Source organism: Phalacrocorax aristotelis, chromosome 25, assembly GCF_949628215.1.
Source record: "Phalacrocorax aristotelis chromosome 25, bGulAri2.1, whole genome shotgun sequence".
NCBI classification, from domain to species: domain Eukaryota; kingdom Metazoa; phylum Chordata; class Aves; order Suliformes; family Phalacrocoracidae; genus Phalacrocorax; species Phalacrocorax aristotelis.
The window spans coordinates 3,192,922-3,215,991 of NC_134300.1; the positions used below are offsets into that span (position 1 = coordinate 3,192,922).

At 56.8% G+C, this 23,070-nt stretch overlaps 1 protein-coding gene across 4 annotated transcripts in view; it reads left to right on the forward strand.

Annotated features, from left to right (window-relative positions):
* ZNF687 (zinc finger protein 687) overlaps positions 1-23,070 on the forward strand; it is a 30,427-nt gene continuing 7,357 nt past the window's right edge. The window contains exons 1-3 of one of the 4 annotated variants that reach the window (XM_075074902.1): positions 8,817-8,852; positions 9,526-9,730; positions 19,491-21,757. In XM_075074902.1, coding sequence (XP_074931003.1) covers positions 19,511-21,757 — 2,247 coding nt within the window. In that variant the 5' untranslated portion in view covers positions 8,817-8,852; positions 9,526-9,730; positions 19,491-19,510. Of the gene's footprint in view, positions 111-8,816; positions 8,853-8,875; positions 9,088-9,173; positions 9,731-19,490; positions 21,758-23,070 lie in introns of those variants that run through there. The other 3 variants (XM_075074901.1, XM_075074903.1, XM_075074900.1) reach the window with 3 other exon arrangements.

The following is a 23,070-nucleotide window of genomic DNA, read 5'->3' on the forward strand; positions in this document are numbered from 1 at the left end:
GCCGGCGGCGGAGGGCGGGGGGCGCGATCTAAGCAGGAAGTGGCTGAGGAGCAGCGGCCGCCGCGGAGGGGCCTGGGCGGGAACCGGCCGCCCCCCGCCCGCCGCAGCAGGTACTCCGCCGCCGCCGGGCCTCGCACGGCCCCGGGGACGCTGGGGGGGGGGGGCCGGGGCGGGGAGCCGGGCCTGGGGTTGGGGCTGGGCCGCCCCGGTCTGAGGGGGCCGTGAGATCGGGGTGGGGGGCGGGCGGGCGGGGGTGGCCGTCCTGCCCCGTCGGGACCGGGGGGAGGAAGAGCCGCTCCCACCCTCCCCGGTCGGGACGCGGGGCCGTGGTAAAGGCGGCCCCTCTCCTTCGTGCCTTGGGGTGGGGTCGCGGTCTCCCCTTGCCCCCCGCGGGATGCGGGGTGGTCACGGCCGCCCCCATCCCCCGGGTCGTGGGGGAGGTGCCGCGTGTCCCCGTGCGGTTTGGGGCGGTGGGGTGGGGGCAGCCTAACGGCCCCCCGTCCCATCCCCCTTTGGAGCGGGGGGGGGGGGTGCGGGGCAGTCATTCCCTTTGGGAATCCCGGGTGGGGGAGCGGCCGCGCTCCCCCGCGTCTGCTGGGGACCCCCGGCCTGAGGGGGCTGTTCTGGGCGGGGACGGGGAGCCTGGTCATGCCCCCTCCCTCCCCAGCATGGAGGGGCTGACGGTGCCCGCCTGCGTCTCTTGGGGAGGCCTGGGCCTGTCCCCCCGGCATCCCTGGGAATGAGGGCGTCTGGTTGTCTGCCCCTATAGTTAGGGGCAGGATGAGACCCCTTAGCAGGGGGGCTTTGGGGGGACATGGGGGCTGTTCATTTGCCCCCGCAGCTCCTGGGTGGGGGGGCTTGGCCCCGGCTCCCTTCCTCCAGCCCTGGGGTTTGGGACTGTTGCCATCCCCTTCCAGAGCTCCTGGGGACTGAGCTCCTTCCTCTTCCCCGCCCTGGGGGAGGATGAGGAGGGGGCGCAGCCTTACCTTTCCAGCACGGGGCTCAGAGAGGGGCTGGCAGGGGTCCCCCCGATTCTCTGACATCTTTCTGCAAATAAGGTGGTGTTGTATTTTGGGGCACCAGGTCCTGGGGGGATTTTCTTGCTCCTCCAGTTTTTGAGGAGTGGCCGGGTGAACAAGAAGCTAGTCGGGATTTGGGCCGTCTGGATCCTCTCCGGTTTCTCTAGGTACCAGTGTCCCGAGGATAGTGTTTGGGAATGGGGCATGTGGGTCTCTTATCACACCCCAGCGTCCTGGGAAGAACGGTGCTGTGGCTGCCGAATGGTTGAGGGTTTTGGGAGGAGGGAATCTCGCTGTTACGCCGGTTTTGGCGGGGGAAGAGAATACGGGAGGTGTAGGATAGATCCTGTTGCAGCCTCTGTAATGTAGCCCGTGTGTTTTCAGAAGAAAACAGGGGTCCTTAACAGCTGCCTGTCTGTTTGGGGTGGTTGGGAGGAATTAAGAGGCATTCTGGGAGGGTGTGGTGTGGTTCCAGGTGTGGGAGAAGGCTGGTGGAGAGGTGGGTGCTGTCCTGATGTGGTGCCCAGGTCTGCCCTGACTTCCCTCAGGGAGCAGCGAAGGCTACCGGCAGGTCCTTGCTGTTGCTTCTCGAGGTGCCCAGCAAAGCTCAGGGACGCCGGCCCGCTTTGAGACTGCGGGCAGTGAGCTGACCCTGTGCTGGGGGGTGCTTCCTGAAGCCCTGGGGAGGAGGAGGAGGAGGAGGAGGAGGAGGTAGAAGCCAAGGAGCAGGAGCAGACCTTCTGCAGGGAAGCTGAGCATTTCAGCGGGACTGTTTCTTGTCGGTCTCGGCCACTTCCTCAAGAGCCTCCTGGTTTTTGGTTTGTGAGAGGGAGAGTGGGTTGATAGTAAGAATGTGTTGTTTTCTTTCAAACCCAGTTTCTTTTCTCTCTTCTCCTCCTGTTTCTTGGTGTCAGCCTCTGTAAAGTCCCTTAATTCCTTGCTGCTGGTGTCTGCGTGCAATCGGGTAACGGGCAGCCCTTGGGGGCTGTGATTACCTTCCCACAATTAGCTTAATTCAAAGGGACTTCCCTAGGAGGTGAGCAGGGGAAGTTTGACAGCCTCCATACTTAATTTTTAAGCAGTGCATTAGGAATTGAGCCTTGTTTGTGGAAGCAGCTGCCTCAAAGGATGTATTTTTAGTGTGTCTGAGGAGGGAAAAAAAAATGCGTCACCCCACATGTGGCTGTGCTGGCATTAGCAGCGGCAGGAGGACTGGCGGAGGTGCTTCCCAGAGACTCTCTTACCCTGAGTGTTCCTGGTCGGGAGCGGTGGGAGGATCAGCAAGCTCTGCCAACGCTTTTACTCCTGGTGTTAATCCTGCAGCCTGGCCTGTGCGATGGGGCCCTGATTCCCCGTGGGGACCGTGCAGAAACACAGGGCTCTGGCTCTTAGAGAGGTGGTGCCAGTGTGGAGGTAGCTCAGGGTCTCTTGTGATGACCAGGAGCAACAAGAGCGCCCAAAGCTCTCATCATCTTGCAGGAATCACCTTTGTCTCTAGTTTTCTGGGTTTATTCCACCCTGATTAGGTTCTCCTGAGTCTGATCCCTGCTTCTAACACGCGATTGCTCCCTGCAAGATATTTTCTAGGGCTTTAATTTACTTGTACCATCGAGTACCTAAGCAGGCATCTGGGTACTATGAAAATAATAACATGCTAATAGCAAGCGAGTGCAGTTATGGCGCGGGGCCGTTGTAGCGTGTGATGGGAGCGAGGGAACTCGGTGTTCCTTTCCTTTTGGCATCCGATGTGGTAGATTTTCTATTTATACTGCTAGAATAAACGGGGTGTCCTGGCTGAGCTTAGAAACTTTGTGTTTTAAAACCCAGCATGATGAAATAGTATGAAACCCACTGGGATGGGGTTAACTGGTAACTGCTTATCGCAATAGGGAAGCGATCCCAGGTGAGGGGAAGCGATCCCAGGTGAGGGGAGCATCGTTAGGCCAAACGCTTGGGGAGATCCTGGTCATTCTTCCATGAAATGTCTGCCCGGAACCACCAAGCCCTTGTCTGTGTACACCAGTGTGGATCCTGGTCGTACTGGTAAATTTGGGAACAAAAACCTCCCCGCGTTGACATTGAGGCTGCTTTATGCTGATCATGGCTACAAAAACGTCTGCCAGTGTTTAAAAACTTAATTTTTTCAGGGCCGGCCAAATTGTTGGGATTTCTGGATCTCGTCCACCACTTGTTTGTTTTGATATCTCCAGAAGTTAGCAGATGGTAGAGACTTAATTCTGTTAAACGTATGGGAATTTAATCCCTAACCAGCCTCCGGTCAGGATGCGTCGGCTCTGTGCGGCAGCTGTGCTCTGCGCTGGGACAGGGACTGGGGACCGGGCTCCTCTCCGTGGGTTTGCACCCAACTGTGGGGACGGGGAGGAACCGAGCTTCCTGCTCCGTTCCCTGACAAAGCACCTTTTTTTGCTTGAATTCAGTGAAATCTGTGAGCTAGCTATTCCTATCCTGGCAGGGGGAATCTGCGTTTGCTGCTTGTTGGGGAGAGACTGTCTCCTCCCCCCTCCCTTCGCAGCTGATTTTCGATTCTCCTCTTGCTTTTAAAGACTCACTTGCTGTCGCAAAACCTCTTGCAAGTTAAAGCCAATGTTACCGTGGTGATACCTGCCGGTTCTGGGACTGTCACCAGCCCTTTCTTTTTATTTCACTGTAAATGTTATTTTCTTCTGTTTTTCTTTCTCCCTGATGTGTCAGAGGGAGATCTGGGGTGGGTTTTTCTTGCCACGTGTGATCCAAGCAGCGGGGAGGGATCCCCAATAAGCCACGTTAGATGGATGGAGCAAGCGTACAGATCAAAGGGAGTACATTTTTTAATTACAGCGATCATAAATCTGTCTTACAACAACAACAACAAAAAAGAAGGTTCAAACTCTTTGCTACCAGCATCTCTGGACTGAAAGCGGCCAGAAGGTTGTTTCCTCCCCAGGCGTGCTCAGCTCTGTGGCGGTGAGGGGCTCCAGCCTCTGCCCAGAGCCTTTGGAGGTGATGCCTGGAACGATGGGGCAGCCCGGGCTGACGGGTGCCACTCCCTTGTCCGGGAGGGTTGACACGCTGCGGAAAATAACGTGGTTGGGTCGTTTCTGGGGATGTCTGTATGGGACTAAAATCAAGAGCTACCTTCACCCATCCTCCAGCAAATAACTTGGCCTCCGTACTTCGAGCCTCCCTGAAATCGGACGCAGTGGGCAGACCGCAGCCGGGGGTGCCACGTGGCTGGAAATCCTCTCGGAGCTGCAAGGGGGAGTTTTTTGATGAGGAGAAAATATATTTTATTAAATTTTAAAGTGGGGACAACTGGGATGTGTGAAATAGGAGGCAGCGTTCAAAAAGGAGAGGAAAATACCGCTGCTGGGCACAGAACTTTGTCGCTCGGTCTCTCCCGGCAGAGCAGGGCTGGGTCACGTCGGATGCTCTGCGAACACAGGCGCCTTGTTCATGGCGGCAGAGCCTTAGCTGGCGAGCCCTTTTGCACAGATACCGCTTATATCATTCATATATAGAGATATATACTGCCTGACCAAAATAAGTCATGCTAAGACAAAAAACCTCAAATTTGTTTTGCAGTTGCTGGCCTTGTTTGTTGGTCTAGAATAGGATTTTGCTGCTCTTTGCTCCCCGTCCCATGTTTTTTACCCCATGCCGAGCGAGTTCTGCCAGCAAAACCTCTAGGTGTGCCTGGGCTGGGTCCAGGCACAAGGACGGCCTTGGCTCCAGGTTTGGAGGCTGGGGTTTGCCACGGCGTTTGCATCATCGCAGCTAGTTCTGTTGGGGGGTAATTTCTCCTCGTTGATATGGTCGGAGGCGTCCGAGCGAGGCGTGTTTGCATTGCCGTGCTGCCTTAGCCGCTCGGTGCAGACGCCGGGCCTTGCGCCGTCACCAGCTCTGCCCGCTCGCTCTCCCGTAGGAAATGGAGCCAGGAAGGGGTTTTCAAGCGGCGCTCCTCCTCCTTGAGCTGAACCGAAACGGCGCTGGCTGGCTTGTGCAGGCACGCAGCTCGCCAGCCGGTTCAGCCGAGGCGTTTGCAGCCCTCGGTTTTGGGGTTTTTCTGCAAAGGGGAATGGCTGCTGCAGTAACTGTGGACGTGCTTATTCCAGACCAAGGATGAGAAGGGCCTGCCTGTTCCCCTCGGGAAGGGATCCCGCTGTTTCCGCGCTCCAGGTCAGCAGAGACAGCTTTGCCATGCCGTGCGGAAACCCGCCAGCAACGGGCCCTTCAGAAAACCGCTGCCAGCGCCCTGCGTTTCTCCTCTGCTGCTGCTTGACCTGTGGAAGCGTCCAGCTCGCTCGGCTCTGGTGCAGGGTCCGGTGGTTGGGCATACGGGGAGGAAGGGGTAGCAGGCCCTGGCGAAGCTGCTGCGATGGTGGGGAGATGCCGGACCCGGCCCTGGGCTGGACGTGGGACCTGTTTAGATGTTAATGCGGAGGGACGGCTGAGCCGAGCACAATGGAGCACAAAACATGCGCATAATGGCTGAAGTTTTAATCCCCTGCTGCTGCCTGGAGCAGGGAAAACAATGCGGAGGGTTTCAAATGGCCCATCGAGCGCTCTGGCAGAGTATTATTTTCTACCTGGTACCCCCAGAGAGCCTTTGCATGTGCTAGAAGCAAAGAAAAAAGGGAAGGGGGAAGGAAGGAAGGTCAGACAGACAGACAGAGTCCTCCCCAAGGCATGTCAGCAGCAGGGCACAGGCTCCGCTTAGGGCAAGGCGGCATGCCTCCCCAAGAGACAGTAGATTTCACTGGGAAAAATTAATAATTAAACTCTTGGAGTGTCTTAAAGTGACCATTCTCTCCCCGTCTGTCCGTGAGCTGATAGCCAGGCTCGGCGAGAGCCACCAAGCATCCCGCCGTGCCACCTTCTCCTTGCATGTTACCTGGGCCGTGCTGCGAAAGCCGCTGGATGCGGGATGAACCAGAGCTGTTTGGGTTTCTGGCTCTCGGAGAGCCGAGGACAGCTTGGGCCTCGGAAGGGCGTCATCAAAGAGGGCCGGTAGCGAAGCATGGAGCCCTGCTCACTGAAAATGGGGGGATAGGCTACCTCGAGAAGAGTATCTCGAGCAGCCCCATGCTGAGGGAGTATTTTATTCCAGCAGAAGCTGAATTTGTGCGGCTGGAGGTGTTGGAGAGAACGGCTTGGAAGCGAATAGCCAGCGGTCGGCTGTGAGCGTCGGCTGTCCGAGCAGAGCCCGTGCTCGTGTTTGGAGGCCACCACTGCCTGCCTGGCTTCTTCCCTCAAAACCAGTACTGCTGGGCCATTCTCTCCCGCCTTGATAACAGCTGCTGGGAATATATATCCAGGTGTGCTGGGACCGATGGAAATCTAATCCAGATTGAATCATGGCACCCCTTTTGTCCACTTGGCCTTGCGATGGGACTCGCCAGGAAGCACGGCCGCGGCTGCTCCGTTACAGAGCAGCCCTCGTGGGACGGGTTATCGGATCGTTGCCCACAGGAGCTGTTTCGGCAGCAGCGTTTGCTCTTATTTTGGGTATCCAAGCACATTCACGGTCAATAAATGACAAACCCCCCCACCCCCCGAAGTGCTGGAGCAAACTCTGCCACAATTATGCCATCATTGCCTCTTTTCTTCCCCTTAAATCCCTTTTGGGTCCAGCCTTTGCAGCTGGAAATGCACAGGGGTGCTGCAAAAACACCCGCTGACCCCAAAGCCTGTGCGGGGGCCACGTCTGCCAGGGGCGCGTCCGTTGCTCGAGCACATGGTGCCTGTGCCTTGAAAGCAAATAAGCCCTGCCCTCCCGACATGGCCGGTGTTATTTGCTGCTTAACACAGGGCAGATGAAACCCCAGGGAGGGGGCGGCTGTCAGGCACCGAGCACAAGGGTGTTTCTCGGTGCAGACTTTGTTCCCGGAGCTGCCGAGCACCTGGATTTTGTACCAGTAGCGTTTTGCACTTTGCTGTGCTGAGGCCTTAATTGCTCAAGCCCCCCGCCAGCCGCTCCTCCGGCATTGTTTCCCCTTCTGAGTGTGTGCTAAAAATGCTCCTTTTGGGGGTGATCCTCTCCTTGGCTGGTCTGAACCAGGAGGTGTGAGCTCTTCTTTGGAAAGCCTGAAGCACCCCTTGTGCTCTGGGTAAATCAAGTGGAGCTGGGCATTTGCGAGAAAGTGATACTGTTGGCTAGCAATAACCCTGGAAAACAGCTGAACAAAGAGTTGGACGTGGCAGGTGGAGGCCCTGCTGGGCAGGAGAGCGGCCCAGGTCCCGTGAGAAACGAGACTGAAGTTTGCTCCCGAGCAAGGAATGGGCCTCGCACCTCTCTGCGATCCGGCAGGATCTCTGTGCCGCCGGCCGGGGGAGGGAAGGGCTGACGTGGAACGAGCCGGAGCGCCCGTTCCTAATCTGCTGCTTGTGCTGTTGGGTGGCTTCGATTAGCTCTGGGTTTCTAAACTGGGGACAACTGGTCCTGAAACTTCCCGTAGGTGCTCTTTCCCACATGCCTGGAGCCTGGCACCCGTCAGAGGGTTTCTTCTTAGGTCTGAGTGGACGTCGGGCTGCAGACAGCAGCTTCCCTGCTGGAAAAAGGGAAATTGAGCTCCCAAAGCCAGCAACCTCAGGCCTGGTGTGTGTGTTTCCCTCTGAGCAGGAGGAGCTTGGGGGATTTGGTGTGGAGATGACGGCTTATGAAACTCCCCAGATGCTGCCTTGCTTTGTCGTGAGCTTACCTCCTCGATGCCTGCATCTAACCGAGCTGTTGAAGCTTCAACAGCCCCATTAAGGTGAAGAAAGGGAGGACTGGTCCGCTCAGGTCTCTGGATGCGTCTGGGGTTTGACTCGGACTTTCCCCCTTTGTGAGATCTTGAAGAATCCTAAACCCAGAGACCCCCCACCTTTTGCCTTACTCCGTCCTTCAGAGGGGCTGGAGGGACGCTCTGCGCTCCCCCATCAGATGGTATTTGCTCTCTCTAGTGTCTCTCCCGTGTAGTTCTTGATGCGTTTCAAAGCCCCGCAGCGTCCTTAGGGTGCCCTGATCTTACAAACGGCGAAGCGCGGGGGTTCTCGTTCCCTTTTCCCCTGCGTGGTGGATCTCGGTCCAGCCGAGCTCAGGGGACTGCAGATGCTGCACCTTCCGCAAATGCAGACCCTCTCTGCCCCCGAGCTCCCTGGAGAGGGCCGGGATACACACCCGGAGGCAGGGAAGAGCCTCTCCAGGAACCATCGAGGGTTTTGCTTTGGGTTTGAAGTGGAGGGGAGGATGCAAACGCTGCCGGGGAGGCTGAGAAACGGTTTGACGCAGCAGAGCCCGGGCACCCCGTAGTCGCCGCTGCTTCTTGCAGCCCCCGTCGCTCCCGCGCCCTGCCCTGCCCGTGCGGGCGGCAGCAGCGGGGAGGCCGAGCCACCAGGCTTCTGGATCGCGGCGCTGGCAGATGGCAGGGGAAGGGGGGGCCGCTCCGGCCATCAGCCGCTGCGCTGGGCGCGAGGCGGGGAGGGGGCCCTCCGGCTCACATTGCCGCCGCCTGCAGAGCCTCCGGTGCTTGCCGTTAGATCATCACCGTACCCCAAGTGCCAGGGGGCAGAGGAGTTTGGTGCTGCGTTATTTTAGTTATTTCTCTCTTTTTTTCCCCTCTGAACCTCCCCTCCCACTGCAGCCGTCCCCGCTGAGCCCTGACCTCATGATGTCATGCTGGCAGTAGGACGTGTTGCTGGTTCTTGTTTAACCAGCCTGCCTTTCTATCATTTTCCCCCTCTCCTACACATGAAACCTGAGACCCCTCTCTGTCCCTCCCCCCCCCCCCCCCCCCCCTTTTTTTCCCCTCTTTTCCTCCCTCTCTGCTCCATCCAGAAGCTCGTTCCCATCAGGTCAGTACCCGGCTCGGGTCCCTGGCACAGCGGCTGCCTCTCCGGAAACGCGATGGGGACGGCATTTGCAGATTGTGCTGCTAAAGGCTTGCTAGATAAGCAAATTCTTAGGAGATCAGGAGGCAGAGAGAGAAATCGTGTGCTGGCAAGAGGGTGGGTGCTGTGACTTGGAAACAGGCTGTTGTGTGGGTTTGGGCTACGATTACAGAGCAAGTGGATGCGAGTGGGAGCAGGGGTATGTCACCGAGGTGATGGCTGGGGGACTTTGGGGGTCGGTGTAGGTGCTGCATGGGAAGGGGGTCACAGCGGAGCACGGGACAAGTGCGTGGGAGGGGAAAGACCAGGGGCTGCCGGGTGCAGAAACCTAGTTAAGGCTCCATGAGAGCTGTGGGGGTGCCGGTTCCCTGCAGGGGCTGTTCCCCAAGTTGCTTTGCTGCCCTTGATGCTTCTCCTCTTTGCCTGCTTCCTTCATCCCAAAAAGCAGGAGGTAAGATTTCTTCCGTGATAAGGAGGAGAAAAGGGGGCATGGGAGATTTAATTCCCCATCCGTGGATCTATGGATTTTTAACTTTGGGTCCGCAGACGTGGAATTAAATAAAGACTTTTAATATGCAAGAGCCATTCTTAATGTTAAACTTTGTTTCTTTTCTGACCTGTGTTATCTCTTCTGAAGCTTGGCTGAATCCCTTCTGCCTTTTATATTAGCAAAACTAATTATAGTTCTGGAAAGTAGTGAGGGGCGGCTAACGAGCGCTGAAGTTGGCGAATCTGTCTGGCACCGCACTAGATAACCAGAAGGTGGTTCCTGGCGCAGCCGGCCCCGGAGGGGCCTACGCAGGAGCGAGGAAGCGGAGCAGGGAAGGATGTAGCTCCAACAGGTACGGGGTTTCAGCGGGGTGGGATGTGTCGGTGGCAGAATGAGTCCTGATGCGATGGGAGATGGTCCTGGGACGGGTGCGGGTCCGGCTCCGTTGGCGTGGCGTTCACATCACCCCGTGGCGCCGTTTCCTCGCACGTAACGGGGAGCAGGGGCTAAAAGCCAACTTCGTCAAGAGCGTGAGCTGGTTAGGGTGTTACCCATACAGCAGATCTCGCTTAAGAGGGAAATGCTGTTTGGGGATGGAGAGAAGAACCAAGTCCCCTTGCAGGGTCAGCGTACAGTTTTCCGCTGGGTTGACAGCAGTGCAGCCTGTGTTTTCCGAGCAAGCAATCCTTTTGGGCAATTCCTTAATAGCTTGCTGTCAGACTAATACTATCTCTTAAAATCCTTTCCTCTCCGAAATCTTGTTTACTTTTTGGCCTCTGTTTGGACAGTAAAATGACACTGTTCTGTGTCACTTGAAAAATACCCAGTTGGTTTCAGCATCTTATTTTGGGAAAGAGCTCTGTCTGGTTGCTTTCAGGAGATTTTCCTTTTTGGAGATACCCTGCTTGGAGCAGGGCGCTCTGTGTGTTGCAGGGAGAAACTTAAACCATAGAAACAAACCCCACTCATTTTAAAGTGACTTCCTACTGCAAAGCCACGGCTGCTCCTACCAACTTGTGCAAAACTTGACAAAACTGTGCTTCTAGTCCCAAAACAAAGGGAAGCTGCCTGTTTATCTCACGCAATCTCTCGACCACGAAATCCGGGCAGCGACTCTGCAATGCTCTGGGCTCTGCTCCTGGCTGCGCTTTCTCTGACGAGTTGCAGGGCTGCGGGGAAGGCGAGGCAAGGCTGCTGCGCTGCAGCTTTATCTGCGCCGGGGCAGATGCCGCCGATCCCGTCCCTCCCTGGCACCAGCTGCGAGCCGCATCAACCATTAATGTGGTCGTGGGAGCACGGCGGCGGGAGGAGCTGCCCCTGGAGAGCAGGGAAGGGGAACAGATGAACACTGGCCGCTGCATAAATAACTGAGAGTGGAGCTACCCCCGGCTTTTCTTTCCTCCTCTCCACCAGTTGCCAGTAACAGGGTGCTGGGGAGGATTTGCAGAGCGAAGGGAGGCACTGAAGTGGAGAAAAGCTGCACCAGGTGCTACAAGTTTGTTGCTCAGGGAATTTGCTCCCATCCTCCCCCCTGGCAAGGTCCTCTGATCCTCTGAAGATTGCCTGAGAGGTCTCTGCTGGGGAGTGAGATTGTATAACACCCAGCACTTGTTTAGCTCATTAAAAACAGTTGTTCTCACGGGTGACGTCTCCTCTGCACAAAGGCTGGGGCTTTTTAGCAGGGGATCAGTTTTAAAATAGCTCCAAGAGCCCCGGGAGGACAAGAGAGGCAGCGATCCGCTCGGCTCCCTGATGGCCAGGTGAACCTGTCCTTATTATTTTCTGTTTTGCAGATACCCACGGGCAGAGGTTCGTTTTTCTCCAGGGCTGCCTGGGCGCTGGCAGCCAGAGGGAGGCCACCGGCTCGAGGCCTGGGAGCAGCGGCACGGGGACAGGCTTTGTCAAAGGTTTCCTCTGTGCCTCGGAAGCTAATCCCGCCTGTCACGTGGTGCCGGGAGCGCAGCCGTTCCCGCTGGCCTCGGACACGGCGGCAGCAGGCAGGGCAGCAGGCAGGGCCGCAGGCCCACCACGCGCGTCTATGCAGGAGGGTGGTGCAGGGCGGGGGGTTAAACCCGGCTTAACTTTGTTCCAAAGTCAGGTTTTGGAGGGTAATTTTTCTTGTTGTTTTGGTACAGACTTGCTGGCGGGCAGCAAGTCCCCGCGAGGGTCAGGAAGGGAAACAGGAAAAGCAGCTTTTAAAAATAGCAAGCCCTTGAAATAGTCCCAGCATTTGGCCTCTTTTGTCTGAACCGCTCCGGAGCGGCCCCCGCTCGCCCCATCAGCTGGTGGGTCAGGCTTGGCGGCAGGCGGCTGGGGGCCTGGTGCTTCCACAGACGGTGCCCGCTGCTCCCAGGCCAAAAAGGTGCGGTGGGAAGCCCTTGGGGCGCTCTTGGCGTCGGGGGTGAGTGTTCAGTCCTCTGCGCCCCTGCCAAACCCGGGGCTCAGAGGCGTCTCGGAGCCCCTCGCTTGTGAGGCCTGGCTGGCGCAGGCTTCGATCGGAAGGCGGACCTCAAAAACCGCGTGAGCGGCTTAACGGCTGCGTGGTGGGCACAGCCAGATGGTTTGCAAGAGCAGGAGCCTTTGAATAGGTTTTAACATGACCCGGTACGGGGCCAGCGTAGGAGCATGGTGTGGAGACGGAGAATCGCCTCTGATTTGGTGTACGGAGGAGGACGTGGAGTGGCGATGGGTGAGCGGTCGTTCGATCTCAGGCACGAGTGGAGCTGGCATGTTTTGGGGGTTTTAAGTAGTCTGAGGAGGGAAAAGCAGCGTCGTCTCCACACGTGGTGTGGCCAGCTTTGGTGTTGGTGTCCCTCTGAAATAGCGAGCTGCCCCTTCTCTTGAGCAAATAAGCTTTTCTTTTAAGGGAGGCTTGGCTGTTGGAGAGGAGTTTTTTAACAACATTTTGTCTTTTTGTGGTAGACTAAATGAGCAAATAAGCCATAAAAATAACAGTTGTGTTTCAGCAGTTGCTTATCATCTTATTATCTTAGCTGTGAGCCTTATTAACTTCTGGGAGGCTTGCAGCTGTTCCCCTCAACCGGACCGATTTGGGATCTGCATCTCGGTGGTGCTGTGATGGAGCCGGGGCTGGTGTAAGCTCCAGGCCAGCTCCTCTGCATTGCGGTCACGAGCTCAGCCTTGGTTTGTCTGGGCCTCACCTGTGACAGTCCCTCTGTGGTGGGGGATAATCTGCTGGTGGGAAACACCGGGGCTGTTGGGCTGTTGGATTTGGTATGGAGATGCTTGGGTTGCTCCAGACCTGGAGCTGCAGGTCTGCAGACTCAGACCTAGAAAGTGGAATCTCCTCTTCCTCATGGTTGTTCTTACCAAAGCTTGTGGATTTTTATTGTCTTTGCTGTGCTGTGGAGGACAGCGACCCAAGACCTGCCTCTTGCCCAGCCTCCTGCTCCTCCGAAAGGCAGAAACCTGAACCTCACAGCAGAGCATTAGCAGAACTGCTTCCTCTTCCTGCCAGGGACCAGCTAAAACGTGTCCCCGCCACGTCTCAGCCAGACACTGTTACATCCCAGGTACCAGCGTTTAATAAGCATGTGGGGCTGCTGCTTGCAGCCCCCTGCACCCCGTTTAACTCCCGTGTAGGATCGGACAGCGGTGACACAGCTGACGCCGGAGCAAAGCTGTGCTGTGAGAGCCGTATCCTCCCTGTGCACCCAGCGCCTGGGCAGCCGTGCTGGGCGCTGGGGATGGTTCTGTGAACAGCAGACTAACGCGAAACGATCTCCTTCTGCCTGAAACTGAAAGCCTGGTGATTATTGGTGTGATTTACTTTTGCTAGGGGTTTTGTGTGTGTGTATTCATTATGCAAATAGCAGGCCGTGACTGCTTTTCAGCTCTAGCCCTGTCTCTCTGGCCTTGTGCTTTGCTGGAGGAAGGGCTGGTTCAAAACCCCACGTAACCTTGGGGTGGCTTGAAGAGAGGTGACATCTGGCATTCCTGGCCTTAGGAGTCACCTACCGAAAGGCTATGGCTTGCGGGCACAAGGCGGCTGGGTCGGCAGCATGGTTGGGGTGGAAAGGGGATGCCAGGAACTCCGTGGTTTCAGCCTCGGCAGCCTGTGCCGACTTCCTCCCCTGGCCAGGGGTTTGGGTTACCTGCCTCGGCCTCCTTGCTGATCCCAGGACGTGTCCCGCTCCCGAGCGGCACGTGGCTCCACCACCGTGTTCCGTCTCCCGGTGGGGCAGCCGGCAGTGCCGGCTACGAGGCGTCGGCATGGTCTGGACGCTGCGCAGAGGTGCACGGCCCTGCCTTGTCTTTTCCATCAGGGTACCCATCTCCGTGGGGTGTTTTTCGGGGTGATCCTGTGCCCCACGTGCTTTGATGTGGTTTTGGTAGTAGGCAGGATCACAGAGCGGGGACTTTCAGATGTGGAGTCTGCTGGCCTATAATTTAGCTGGGGCTGTGATGTTCAGGGCAGGCTGGCAGACAAGTTTGGCAACCTTCTGGTCCGCAGCTCTTCCCCAAATCCTCTCTGGATTTGACAAGGATCTTTTCCACAGATGGGTTTAGATCTCTGACTCTTCCTCTCCCCCATGCCGCGGTTTCCAAGGCGCTGAAGCCAGGGGACTGGTGACCACCGTGCAGACCGGCTCTGAGCTGTGCGACCGCGGATGGGTCCTGCCAGTGCTTCGGGAGGCAGCCTGCGTGCGGAGGGCTTGTGCACGGTGGGATGCTGTTGCCCCCGTCAGACAGCTGCTTCCACATGAAGCTGGTGCTTGCTGAAAACTCTTCTTTTTCTGTGAGGCAGGATAGTTAACACCACTTAGCCAGTAAGGTTAAAAATACCCTTCCCTTCCCCCCTCGTTGGCTTTGTTTCGCCTAAGAAAAATAGTTCTTTTGCCTAAGAAAATTGTTGTGTTTTGAGCTACCAAAATAACTCCCCATGTCAGCCTGGTAGAGTTCGAGGTGGAGCTGGGCTCTTTCCATCTCTGCTGTCTCCTTTTTGGTAGAAGTTACTGACTCAAGACCATGACTCTCCTCTTCGATCAGAAGGGGCTGAACGAGAGATCTTAGACTTGGGATTTCTAAGAACAACAACAAAAAACCCTTCTGTGGCAGAGACCTTCCCATTAACACCAAACAAGGAGAAATACTCATGTAATCAGTCCTGTGCAGGGACTCCTGTGAGGAGGAGCCTCCCTTTCGGTGGGAAGCCATCACTTGAAGAGCATCTCTGAGAGCATGGAAGCGATGAACGGTTCGTAAATGGCTTCATTCCTGCTTTAAAGCTGTGAGACAGAGGATCCAGAATTGGTTTTGCTTTTAAAAGCAGAGGTGTTAAAAGGAGGGCGTGGTTGGCCAAGGCAAAGATAGGGTGTTTAGAGGCAAGAAAGGCCAGAACCTTTTTAGTGAGGGGGTGGGAAGGAGGTAATTGAAGGCAACACTTAAAAAGATCAGCGGGATATATCTAAAACCCATCTGTGAGCCCAGAGAAATCAGGTGCTGTGGGTTTGTTCTTTCCTCTCCCCATCGGAAACCCTGATAGAAATGAATTAAAGGGTTATGGCAGAGCAGGCCCTGAGCCCAAAATGAAAGTAATAAGCCAGGCCGAGCACTGGGCTGGCCCTTTGTGGCATCAACCCACGAGGGCGCTCTGTTTCCCTTAATCAGTGGCGAGGGGAGCCGGTGGTGATGCAAGCCTATGCTTCCGAGATGGGAGCGACCTCATTGTGCCTGGACCCGGGCCGCCATGTGCAGTCCTGCCTCTGCCAGCATCTCCGGGCTCTGCTCAACCCAGCGGAGGTTCACCCTTGTACTGGCGTTTGCTCCCGTGTCCTCCTGTCCATGAGAGGAGCTCCTCTTGGCAGATTTCTGCTTTTAGCCCTAGTCTCAGTTTGCTCAGGGAGGTATGGTGGGGCTTACATGCCTTGCAGGAGGTGCTGGGGGTGCAGCACAGCTCCTCCACGTCGCTTGTGAGCCTTCCTCCAGCACGGGAAAAAGCAGTATTGAGCCTGGAGACGGACCCAACCTTCAGGCTCCCCTCAGCTCACTGACCCAAAGCCCCTTTGAGGACGGAACCCGCGCTCTTTCCATCCGTGCTGGAGGGAGGAGGATTCCCTCGTGTCACCTCTTTTCTTCCCGGGAATCTTTTTCAGTGTACCAACCTGCTTTTCTCCACTTTACTGTAAATATTTGTATCCTGCTAAACGGTGATTAGAAAAGTCATTTGAAAAACAAATGTCCTTGTGTCACGCTGTTCTCAGCAGAGATCCTGCGCTGAAGAACCAGATGGCAGCGCTGGAAGAGGAGCGTAGCGTTCGGTATCTCCCCCCGCCGCAGTATTTTAAAGCCTGGTGATTTTCCTTCTGGTCCTCTTACCGATGGCTTCCCTCTGCTGAGGTTGCGGCTGAAGCCCTGCGTCGCTTGGAGGAGCACGTGGTGAAAACAGGTTTTAGGAAGTGGGGTGAACTTGTTGAAATCTCCCATAAATTAACCTGCTTCCCCAAAGCCAGTGCTGGAAGGAGATGTTTGGCAGCACAGACTGGTGGCCTGCTGGGCAGAGCAAGGTCTGGGGGGGCACATGCAGGCAGTCATGGCAACTGGCAGCAAAGCCTAATTTTTCTTTTCAGGATCTAGATTATCAGCCCTTCGGTAGCGACAGTCTCTTCCCCCCTGATTGCAGGGGTGTTTTGTCTTCATCCCAAAGTGGAATAGGATGTTTGGTTAAAACCCCCACACATTTATGGGGAGTTAAAGAAGAACAATCCCACTTGTTCTCTTTGAGACCTTATTCCTGTGTACTTCAGCCTCAGAAAGACGACCCTCCTGTCGCTAACAGAACCCCCGCCGCCGCCTGGCTGGTGAGGCCTGTGCTGGCATGTCCTCGGCCTCCCCAGGGGTGACTGCTCTGCTCCCGCGGGAACGTCCCTGGCTGGAAGGCGGCTCTGCTGTTTGCCTTGGTGGTTTTCCATTCCGTGGCGTGGGTGCCTTCCTCCGAGGCTGCCCTTTTCTTGTCTCACAGTGGCTTGTTCCAATGTCAAATTCCTTGTGCTTTTGCAGGCGGAGCTGCCTTTTTCTGTGCCGTCTCCCCCTTCAGCTTTCGTGGAGTTTTAAGTGCCCGTGAGCACTCGCCCTGGTAACTTCTTCCCCTGCGATGCTGCGATGGGACCTGTGGGTCGGCAGACGGGGCTGCTTGGGCGTCGCAGAAACGATGCCAGTAGAAAGTCGCCCACTTGCATTTTAACGGCCAGCGTCGTTCTGGAGCAGCCGGTTCCTTGGTGACCCACAGACCCCGCGCTGCGCCCAGTGGAGATCCCCTTGGGGTGACCTGTGGTGAGAGTTAAAAATAAAGCTAGACTAAGCCTCCTTACTAAGCTGTCTGTCGGGAAAACCACCAGAGTCTTTATAGACCCGCTAAGCCTGAGAATAGCTGAATTGGGTATATGAGGGGGTTTGCCAGGTACAAAAAAATGACCAAACCATGTGTAAGAGCAGTCCCAAGGCTGTTTCGGAACCCGGCTTCGCCTCTGCACAGCTTTGTCAGCAGGGACTCATGTTGGAGAGGGTGAAGGCTGGTTGGGAGGCTTCCAACTGCACAAGGTAGTAGGTAGTTTTGCTTGGGATGGCAGCTGTGATCGCTGCCAGTCGCCTCCAAGGAAGGGCAGGCTGGGTGGGAGCTGCTGCTTCCCGGAAGCCAGATGCTGCCATGGAGGTGATGGGCACCAGCTCGGCTCGTTTCCTCCATCCACCTCCAGTTTGGGAAGGGCAGGACACTGCTGGATGGAGCTCTTCCCATGGGAGTGCGGCTGGCCCTCTGTGTACACCGTGGCGTCTCCAAAATGGAGATCACCAGGAGGCTCAGAGGAGCTCTTCCAAGGATGCAGCCCTTCCCCTGAGCAGCACCAGCATGCAAGGAATGCTTTCCTGGCCTGCGACACGGTGCCCTCTCCCAGGGACGCTGCGCGCTGCCAGGCTGCAGCCATCAGCAAAAGCCATTCTGTGACCAGCGGGAAGCTGGAGCGTCACGTCGAGGCGAGATGAAGGGCCTAAACGCTGAACTGGCTGCTCCCAGTCGCGTAGGCGCGAGGGTGAATGTGCTGTGGTCTCCAAGGCAGGAGGCTTGTACAGGGACGTGTCTGGGAAGAGCCGCTGCCCCTCCAAGGGGGGAGCTAGTCTGCCTTCATCCCTGATTAGATAGAACAGATGGAAACCAGCTTCGTTAGTGCTGCTGCCTGTTTGGCCAACAGCAAGATGCCAAGAATCCATCCATCCATCCATCCATCCATCCATCCATCCATCCATCCATCCATCCCACTCCTCACAAATAAGCGGCCAGGACTGAGGAGATGATTAAATCTTTGTATACGTGGCAGCAGCGTGGTTGTGGGGACTCTGATCCACTCCCCTCCGCAGCAACCGGTTAGGACAAGGGGCTGGATGCTGTGACTCGAAGATGTGGCAGCTGAAGGTGCCTGCAACGTGCCACCGGCCAGGAGGATGCTCTGGCTAATCCGTTGAGACAAACGCTGCAGGTTTTCCACCTGTCAGTGGTTTGGCAGGTTTCAGAGCAGTGACTTGTTTCTGGCACAAATCGTGGCAAGGCCGAGGGCTTCCAGCTCTGGGTTGTGGGGGCTGCCGGTCCCCCGTCTGCCGGCCATGCCAGCTAACCTCCTCCATTGGTGTCAGTGGGTTCTAACTGAACCAAGCTCCCCGGGAGGGAATCCCTCCCTTTTGCAAAAAGGATGTTTACCCACGATATGTGGTGGTGTTGTCTGGTCTGCTGCGGCGTGGGGCTGCCGGTGGGTTTTGCCGTGGCCGTTGGAGCAGCCTGGCTGCCTGTCCTTCCTGCTGCTGGTGGCCGTCACCCCACCGCAGGGACAGCCAGACAGGCTGTGAGTCTCCTCGCAGCGGTTGGACCGGGCTGTCAGCTGCAGCCATTTCCCTGACACATAAGCTGTGCTGTCCGAGGAGCGTATTCCTGCAGGCGGGCAGCGAGTGCTCCAGCAGCCTTGGCTTAATCTGCGGCAGCTGAGAGCTGGGGGAAGAGGCGACTGCCAGGGCTGGCTCTCTGCAGGGCTGCAGGGTGTTTGTATTTGCCCCTCACAACCCCTGAGATAAAGGTTTCTCTTCTTTTTGGCTTGGGTTTTTTTTGCTTTTGCTGATTGATGTTAGAAGTAACCATCCGCCCTCCATGCTAAGAGCAGAAAAGACGAGGGCAGCATACCCCAATCCCCAAGACCCCCCATCCGCTCCCAGTGGATCTGCTCCCGTTGGACAGACACGCATCCGGCTGCTCTCCAGCACACGGGGCATCCCCTGTTCTCCTGCCTAGTGGGATCCTTTGCCTGGTTATCCTTAAAAATCAGAGTCTTTCGTGCTGTCTAAGCCACATCCCCTGGCTGCAGCTTAATCCTGGGATTTCTTACCCAGCCTGCAGCGACAGGAGGAACATTATTCCCTTTGTCTCTGCTGCGGCCATATTTGAAACCTGTTGCCATGTCTCCCCTCAGCCTCCCCTATTTCTTCATCCCTTGCTCCACAGCCCACATGTTCAAGGTCTCTTACTGAGTCTTTTGTTACCCTCTGGACGCCTTCCTGGTAAGCTGTGTCCTCGTGGGGCTGGCCTTGGGACGGCCTCGCTGCTGCGGGGAGGGAAGGACGATTCCTGCGTCATATTGGGTACCCCTGACAGCGTGTTCCCCTTGCGAGGCATTTGATCTTTCTGCAGCTCTCCAGTCCCGACTCGCGCCTGCCTGGTGATTCGTTGCAACCCGCCGATCCTCTGCCGCGGAGCTTGTATGTACGTGGGGAATTGCTCCAGCCTTGGGGCAGTGCTCTCCTTGCCAGGCTGCATCCTGTGGTCTCGGACGTCTCCCCCAGAGCACTGGGATCCTTCTGAACTTTCTTCTGTCTTGGCTGGGGATCAAAAAATGATATGAAACAAACGAAGCAAAAAAGGCGGAGAAGTGTTGGGATTTGCCGGAGGGTTGTGAGGCTGGGGTTCAAAGGGAAGGCAGCCCAGGGATTTTGTGCTTAGCGTGGGGCTCAGGAGAAGCAAGCTCCCATCTGTTTCTCTGCTGTGTGTCTCTTCATGGCTTCCTTGGCATGCTCGGGTCACGGTGCTAATGCTCATTCTCCTTGCTCTGTTGCAGACTCTGCCATATTCCCCATCATGGGTGACATGAAAACTCCAGATTTCGATGACCTTCTGGCAGCTTTCGACATTCCTGACATCGACACGAACGAGGCCATCCATTCTGGCCATGAGGAAGCTGACGCTCACATCAAGCAAGTCCCCGGGGAGCCGGGACCCCCTGACCACGTCCTGCCCCACACGGACATCACCGCTGTCAGCGTGATCGTAAAGAACACTGTCTGCCCCGAGCAGCTCGATGCCCTGGACGGGCGCAGTAAAGACGGGCACGTCATCGGGCCCCGCTTGCTGCAGAATGGCTTTGGGGCCACCGAGATGCCCAGGTCCCCCACCTCCAGGTCCGTGGAAGCTGTGGCATCCTCCAACGGGGAGTGCTGGGTGAAGGAAAAAGGCCCCAAACCCCTCGATATCTTCTCCCATTTTAGCCCCGATCCCAACGAAGACAACGCTGCCAACCTGATTGACAGACCTCGGGAGTGTAAGCCGAAAGACAAATCCCTTGCCGTGCCCTCCCTCTCCCCGTCTCCCACCTCGTCGCTGGACTGCAAAGAGCCCATGGGAGACAGCACGGAGAACCTGCCCCCGCCTTTCCCACAGTCCTTTGAAACTAGCCAGGCGGGGGGTGCCAACGGGTCCCCTCCTACCATCCCCTGCATCAAGAAAGAGGAGTCTGACTCGGAGGAGGTGGGCCGCGAAGCCAGCCCCAAGGGTTTGGCTGCAGCCTTGGGTGACAGTCCCTTGGATCACCTGAAATCGGTCACTGTTCGCTACTCCACGGATGATTCTCCCATTGTGTCCTGGCCCGGCTCTGACCCAAACCTCGACAGCAGCACCAGCAACCTTCCTGAAGTGAAACGCTCGCCTGCCAGCCCCCGGGAGCCGTTCTTCAAGCCTTCCTCGCCCGTGGTACAAAGCCCCAGGCTCCCCACTTCTCCGAAACAGCTGGACAGCATCGCCCTCAAGGAAGAGCAAGAAATTCTGGAGAAGTCAATAGGAAGTCCACAGAGCATGTCCAGTGCTGAGGAAGAGGAGGAGGAGGAAGACAACAACAATGATTCTCCTTCTTCCAATTCCTCTCGGCCCCTGAAAGTGCGGATTAAAACCATCAAAACATCTTGTGGCAGCATCACCCGGACAGTGACCAGGGTCTCATCAGATTCAGAGCCGGGCTCCACCAAGGGGCCGCCCGAGCACAGCTCTCAGGACACCTCTCTTGATGGTGCCGGCTTCTCAGTATCGGCAGAGAAAGAGGAAGGGATCGCGTTGGAGGTGTCCAAGGAGAAACTGGAGCTCTCCAGCCCCTTGAAAACCATCGAGGGGCCAAAAATTGTCAGTGTTCAGCTTGGCAACGGCACCAAGCTCAAAGGGACCGTCCTGCCCGTCTCCACCATCCAGAATGCCAGCAGCGCCATGCTGATCGCTGCCAGCGTGGCTCAGCAAAAATCCGTGGTGCTGCCGGCAAAGACGGGTAAAGCCATGGCCAAGAACATCATCAATCTGGTACCGCAGACCCTGCCCAAAGCTGACACCAGGACCAACATCAGCACCGTGACACAGACCACCACCATCACCACCACGGCCAACCAGAAGGTGAACGGCACCACTGTTGTGATGGTGCAGCCGCAGAAGCCGTCCCCTACCATCGCAGGCACGGTCATTTCCAGGAGCCAGTCCAGCCTGGTGGAAGCCTTTAACAAGATCCTCAACAGTAAAAACCTCTTGCCAACATACAAACCCAACCTGAATCCTCCGGCCGATGCGAGCCTCACCCTGCCTCCCTTCGGTTACCGCTGCCTGGAGTGCGGGGATTCCTTCGCCCTGGAGAAGAGCTTGGCTCGCCACTACGACCGGCGAAGCATGCGCATTGAGGTAACCTGCAACCACTGCACCAAGCGCCTCGTCTTCTTCAACAAGTGCAGTTTGCTCCTGCACGCCCGGGAGCACAAGGACAAAGGCCTGGTGATGCAGTGTTCCCATTTGGTCATGAGGCCGATTGCTTTGGATCAAATGATCGGACAGCCGGATATCACCCCCCTGGTCTCGGTGACCTCCTTCCCCGCTAGCAAAGTGACTGGCGTGGCTCAGGACGCCCTGGCCACGGCCAACGGGGCTCAGGACCTCCCCATCCTGCCCCTGAGCAGCAGCTCGGAGCAGACCAACTACAGCTGCTTCAGGTGCCTGGAGTGCAAGGAGCAATGCAAAGACAAAGCCGGGCTGGCTGCGCATTTCCAGCAGGCGGCGACCACGGGGACGACCAGCAGCACGGTACGTGGGTGGGAGGGCAGTGGGAGCTGGACGTTAGAGCCACAGCAACCCATCCCTGGGGACGTGGGACAGAAGTGGAGGGCGCTCCAAATGTGATTTAGGCAGCACCTGCCTGTAAAACTCATTCAGGAAGGAAAATGCATGAGCGGGGGTTTGCTTCATGCCCACGAGGCCCTGGGTGGGGGGAAGGGAGGCTGTTGCTGGTTGTCGGCAGGTGATGAAGCTGCCCCGTGGGTGCAGGGGCCGGGGTGTGGCGGGGAGGGAAGAGCAGGTCCCCGAGCATCAGTGCCCTGCCTGCTGGCACCCGCTGCGGGATGCAGCTGTCCCCACACAGCCATGTTAGGGCCGTGGGTGCTGCTTCCTCTTTCACCAGCCTGAAGCACAAATGGAGTCTGGAGAAACCAGGGTGTGCCTATGTTGGTTTTTTTCTCCCCCCTCTTCGAGGGCCAGCCTCGAGATCCTGGGCGCTGCCCGCTGCTGCCAGCACATCCTGGTTTGTCAGGGCAGGCAGCATCCAGCAAACCCACAGGATTAACGCTGCCGAGGGATGACCTTTAAAAGGCAAGGAGGGAAATCGGGTCCGCAGAGGAGCCCTGTCCTCCCCGTGGCACATCTTCAGTCTTCACCTTTCCCTTTGTCCAGAGACATTCAGCCCCCTCTTTGCATAGGAGGAATTTGCTGTTTCCTGGTAACTCTGTTTACTTCGAAGCTGCTGCTGTAGCTAGGAGGCTGTTCAGATGCAGATATTGCGGCCCTGCCTCGAGAGAGGAGGGCTGCTTTCCCTTGGATCACCAGGAGCACTGAGGTTCCCGTGCTTTTATGGATTGTCCTGAGGAGTTTGCTTTTAACATTTTTCTCTTACTCCCATCCCCTCTCCTAGCCTTGGTGTCGGTGGGGGGTTTGGGATGCAGTAGAGACGGACGGGGGCTGCGGCAGGAGCAGTGAGAGGGCACAGAGAGGAGGAGATCAGGGACGGGAGAGCTGGGGGAAATGGTCCTTATCTCCCCGCAGGCACCTGCTGCCCGTGAATGCCGCAGCACAGTATTTCTGGCTCCGAGAGCCCATCTGCGGGGAGTGCTTCAGCTTGGAAATTCAACATGAAGTTGCTGGCAGGGCAAGGCCTGTTAACAGCCTTCACCTAGCCAGGGCAGCTTTGACCCCATACCCAGCAGGGGGACTCCTCCCTAAGCCAGCACTGCCTACAAAAAGCCTTTTTTAAAAATTAAAAATAATAATAAAAAAGACCCAGAAGCTTCCTCAGCACAGTGAGGGATGGGGATGGCTGAAGCCATAAGCCTCTGTAATCCTCTTCC